This window comes from Palaemon carinicauda, chromosome 6 (assembly GCF_036898095.1).
Source record: "Palaemon carinicauda isolate YSFRI2023 chromosome 6, ASM3689809v2, whole genome shotgun sequence".
Taxonomy (NCBI): domain Eukaryota; kingdom Metazoa; phylum Arthropoda; class Malacostraca; order Decapoda; family Palaemonidae; genus Palaemon; species Palaemon carinicauda.
The window spans coordinates 128,205,699-128,211,480 of record NC_090730.1 but is presented as its reverse complement, the minus strand read 5'-3'; the positions used below and the strand labels follow the sequence as shown (position 1 = coordinate 128,211,480).

The 5,782-nt window shown below is 31.4% G+C and overlaps 1 protein-coding gene across 1 annotated transcript in view; it reads right to left on the bottom strand.

Annotated features, from left to right (window-relative positions):
* Positions 1 to 353: 353 nt before the first annotated feature.
* The window catches only part of LOC137643228 (neural-cadherin-like), a 41,326-nt gene continuing 35,897 nt past the window's right edge, over positions 354 to 5,782 (bottom strand). The window contains exons 14-16 of the mRNA XM_068376072.1: positions 3,320 to 3,460; positions 840 to 1,034; positions 354 to 731 (exon numbers count right to left, since the gene is read on the bottom strand). Of these exons, the coding sequence (XP_068232173.1) occupies positions 354 to 731; positions 840 to 1,034; positions 3,320 to 3,460 (714 nt within the window). The remainder of the gene's footprint in view (positions 732 to 839; positions 1,035 to 3,319; positions 3,461 to 5,782) is intronic.

Here is a 5,782-nt window from a genome sequence, read left to right as displayed (position 1 = left end):
GGGATAGTAACCTTACAAGGATTACCACTACCCATGGATGCGTTGAACCCACAGTCGGTTACTTCAAAGAACATTTCCTTCTCATTCCATACGACAGTGAAATCAGAGATACGATTGTTGTTATTTTCAATTGGGATCGAGACCTTTTCGGCCCCTGATCCGAGATCAATGTAGGTCACCAAGACCCAGTTTCTGAGAAACACATAAATGAAGTCTTTAGGATAGTCCTCCCAAGGAGATTCTACTATTGGTCCCATGTATAGAAGAATACCGTTTGGATTATTTGGTTTGAATGAAATAGAAAAAGCCGAATTGTCACACACTTTCAAAGGCTCATACCAAGCAAAGCTTTTCTAAAACCTGGCGTTCTTGAGTTCACAACGAGGTCCGTAATTATGGTTGTCTATACACTGGCACCTGAGAGTGTTGTTGATAACAACGCAAGTCCCTCCATTGTAACAAAAGCCACTGAAGCAAACTGAGGGGAGGGGCTCGAGTTCCCCACAGTCACAGGTGTATTCGTCAGTGATGTCGACGCCAACCATGGTGGCTGTGCTGCTTGCAACCACTAGAGGAGATGTGAGGTTTGGTCGCATGGTGTGTTGACAGCTTTTCCCACCACAAGGTGATTTGGATTCATACAAGCAGGAATTTATATCTACCATGGTAACATCTACACCCAATGCTTTAGAAACTTGAAACAGGAAGCAATACACTTGATATGAATGGTACTTTAGTATATGTTTGAGTCAATATTTTTATATGAAGGAACAGTTGGTAACAACATTTAGCATTACCCTATTCGGAGAAAAACTTTCCTTGGTTGGATTTCTTCCTACCTGCAATCGATTTTTCATCATGAGTCCATCCAACTTTGCGGTGGTGTAATAGGGCGAACTGTGGCAGTTGTATCGTATTTGCACACCATCCTCGACATCGAGCATGGTGAAAAGGTCGACGTTGTTCCGAGGTATCTTATGGATCTTCCCTATCTGGTCCTTCAGGCGCTCATAAAGCGTTTCAGTATTTGTTATCTATTTGGGACAGAAATAATGATATTATAATTTTTTTTTTTGTTTTTTTTTTTTTTTGTTGCCTTTCCCCTCGCAGGGCGGGGTTCCAAAGTAAAACAACAAACACTAATTTCTCTTTATATCAAATATAGAATAAAACCTATCAGCATTAAACCCTTCATATTGACAGAAGGCTCATACTCCAAAACTAAATAATTACCAATAGCTAAGTAAGTTACTGTTGATGCTTAAGAGATCACATAATTTGATTTCGAGAGCAATTTTCATCTTTTACAAAATCCAAGTTCTTCCAATCAAAAACGTCTACTGTAATTTCCCGAATGACTCTAATGCCATCATCCAATAACTTTTGATAAATGTCGTTTTTTTACATCGATCAATTTTCTTTACGCAATGGATCACTCACCTTCACTTTACAGCGAAAAATTTTTCTCTTTCTACTTATAGGAGTCACTCTTTGACATTATCTACCCAATACATTCAAGATGTTACTATATTTCTTTCTACTTCCAAGTCATTTTTAATTACAAGCCTTACTCACCAAACCCACTATACATATACATGGCCAAATCTGTTTTAAAAAGTCAGATTCCATTTTATGATTACAGTGGTATCTGTAACTTAATTCACTTTACGCTACAAATACTATTTTTTTTTTCATTAACATTCAACAGCTACAATTAACAATTATTTTCATTGATAAAACAAAGCAGAAAATTATCATGGTACATTACTTCCATTGCTTTCTTGGAGAAGTTTCTTCTCCTACTAACTTATTTGTCCTAGTTCTTCTGTAATTCACCTTTTCTTAGAACTTTACAGAATTAATGAGATTCATTCTAAAACACCTATATGTAACACCTACTTCCATATTTCCTTCACTTCCACTTGATTTTCATGGACCCATCCTTCTGGTCCTATTTACTCTGTCGAACATTCATTTTCAAAATCACCCTGAAACTTATTAAAAATTTTGAATAGCTGCTCTCTATTTTCCCCTGAATATTAAAGCATTTGCTAATTTCAGCTACTCTAAATCTCATATCGTTTCTCAGAATCTTTTCATCATTTCAACCGCACACATTATGGAAAACAAGTCGCGATGAAACTCCTATTCTTCTTAGAAGTAGCTTAACTCTATAGAGGCAATTAACTATTTAAGCTAGGTAATATGGCATTTCCAGTTGTTCCTAATTGAAAACATGCTACAAAATATCTCTTCAATTCCTTCCACATTTCATCTCTATCAGTCATATATCATTTCACTGGGTTCTTGCATGGGACAGCTTATTCATTTTGTAGTTTCTTTTTATTCAGACATTCAACACTAAACTTCCCATTAACCATGCCGTTCCATTTCTTTTTAATTTCAGTCGATTTTTTCCTTATAATTTCTTTATGCATTTAGCTGCCCTTCTCAGTTTTACGCTTCTGTCATCTATTCCTTGTACCACTACATTCTAATCTTTATTTTCAAGATCCATTAAAAACTTTTATTCCAATGCAAGGGTATATTCTATTCAGACGTCTCTCAATTCCTCTCTGAATTTACATCTCTCTTGAATATTTTTTTTTTCTTATGACTTTAGTTCTTGCTTTTATTCAAGCAGAATTTTTTACAGCTTCTGTCTTTTTCCCAAAAACTTCCTTCTTATTCCTTTCGCTTATTCTGAAGCTACACAACAGCGTTTTTAGTCAAAGGAAACTTTTCTTCTTCCTATACCTGATTCAATTGCTTACCAATAACCTCCTTGTGCGCCTACAAAGCTAAAATCTTTAGGTAAATCAGTTCATCTTGCCGTATACGCAATTAACCAAGTTCCCCTATATACGACATGCATGAAGTTTGCCTACTCCCTGTCTATTTCTACCACTTCTTAAAACAATATCTGTTATAATTTTCAACGATGAGGGATGTATAGTAGCTTTAATGTTCAGCATAAGTGATTTGTTTTGTTGTGATTAAAAATAACTGTAAAAGCAATTTAGATATAGATGAACACAGCCCTATTCTTCTTTACGTTATATATGGAATATCTGCACTATACGAAAAAAACCATTACTAGAGATGAACTACGTGGATGATGAATTTTGTTAAAATTGTTGTTCGGTATCGAAAATCTATCTCACAAATGTTGTGAACATGTCTCAACTACAGTATTGTTATGCATCTGACAGATTTATCAATGGCATGTAATAAAAATTACGACACAGAAAATATTGCTGCAAAATTAAAAGGAAGTACGAAAGGACTTTTAGAGAAGCATTTTATCTGGGATTCTTACCGTATTTCTTTTGAGCATTTGATGAGACCGGACACTAGCAAGCATGAGTGACCCTGAGTTCATAACGGCATTGAGATTGAGGTCAACTACGGTGATAGTGACCTCGCCCACAGCCGACTCCTCACGGGATCTGTCATACACCTGTTCAAAGTAGATTAAGAGACTAAATGAGTTTTTATTTTTAGGTAATTTTCCCTAAAATATTGTTTATATTCATCTGAGATTTTACATATCGATTCGTGCAACCTGCACGTAATTTGAGAAATAATCTCTCCCCGGACTGCCTTTAAAAATAGACCCCAGAAAACTTACCTACAGTTAGCCAATTCAGTTATAAGCATGCCAGACTATTCTGTGTATGTATAGGCAAGGAAGATATGAGCCGTAACCAAAGAGAGAGATCTATTGTAATACTGTCTGGTCAGTCTAAAGGACCCAATAACTCTCTAGCAGTAGTAATTCAAAGGGGGCTGGTGCCTTAGTCAATCCACTACCCATGAAAGAGAACACTGTAAGACATACCTATACAAAACCGTATTTTTTTTTTTTGCTTAGAGATCAACTTAAAAGAATAGTTCAACTTGGTAATAAACGTGGTCAAAATTTCAAATATAAGATGAGTAACCATACATTGGAATGCGGAGTGTTCGGAAAATACTATCAATAATAAAATCAAGTCTTGTCCACGTAATATATGCAGTTCCTCTCATAAAAGGAATGTATAATTGCTCTATCATGGACAAAATCGAGAGGTGTCACACGGAAAGAAGGTAAATAATTTTGTAAAAGGAATGAGAATTGGAGTTTAACGAATAAATATATCTATCTATCTATCTATATATCTATTTTATATATATATATATATATATATATATATATATATATATATATATATATATATATATATATATATATATATATATGTATATATATATTCCCTTGTAAAAAAGCAACAAAAGATAGGATGTGCAACAAGGAGAAAAGGAAGGGTAAAGCATGTGAGATATTCTTTAAGTAGTGCAGCTTTCCTCTTTTAATGTTCAAATTTGGAAAAATTATCATATAGTCAAATTCAGGTGCAAACAGACTTCTACGAAAGAATCTTTTGAAGGCTTTAGACTCAGCATCCTGATAATGGTGTTATATCGTGTTCGAGATTAATACCGCGTTTGCGATGTACAAAGACAAAACATCCAGGTATAGAATACCTATAAATTCCTCGAAAACATTTTGCGATAAAGAAAGGATATAAAGAATATCGAGAAAAGTTTCCAGCATATTCTTTAATAGTTAACACATACAAAGAGGATCCAATGTCCTTTTATTCCAATAGCTCCATATTCCGCAATGATCCATCGACATTGAAAGATATAAAGTGACCTGCGTTTGTTGTAGTCGACTTTATGTATAAACTATATCACAAAGGTATCTGCCCCACTAACAAAAATTGAGACAATTCATATGCGAAAAAAACTTTTCGGACTCAGATTGATGATACTTTGGAAGAGTAAGTATTTTTAAAATGCTACTGAATGAAATGGAAACAAATCACTGTATTCTACACGTGTATCCAACTTTTAACACCTACTAAAAAGCATAATAAAAATATAAAGCAAACTTATACACTTATATGCACAGAGACACACATACACACACGTGTGTGTGTATATATTTATATATATATATATATATATATATATATATATATATATATATATATATATATATATATATATATATATATATATATATATGTATATATGTATACATATATATACATATATATATATATATATATATATATATATATATATATATATATATATATATATATATATATATATATATATATATATATATATTCACACGTATACATATACATCCTTATATAATATATATATATATATATATATATATATATATATATATATATATATATATATATATATTCACACGTATACATATACATCCTTATAATTATATATATATATATATATATATATATATATATATATATATATATATATATATATATATATATATACTATACATATATATATACATATATATATATATATATATATATATATATATATATATATATATATATATATATATATATACATATATATAATATATATATTATATATATATATATATATATATATATATATATATATATATATATATATATATATATATATATATATATATATATATATTCTTACAAAGCTGGTCTAGTATAGATTAATATCGTAGTTTGCTGATAATCTTATTTATATTTCATAAATTGATTTCATTTGTGCATTGAAGAGATGATACCCAGTCCATAAAATGAGGCCCTCTCATGTAGATATGAGTATTTTATGTGAATTACGTAAGACTTTCCTCGTGAATTTCATTACATTCTTTATTCAAGTTAAAATATGTAATTTTGCGTAATTTTTTAGAATCAACTTTTAA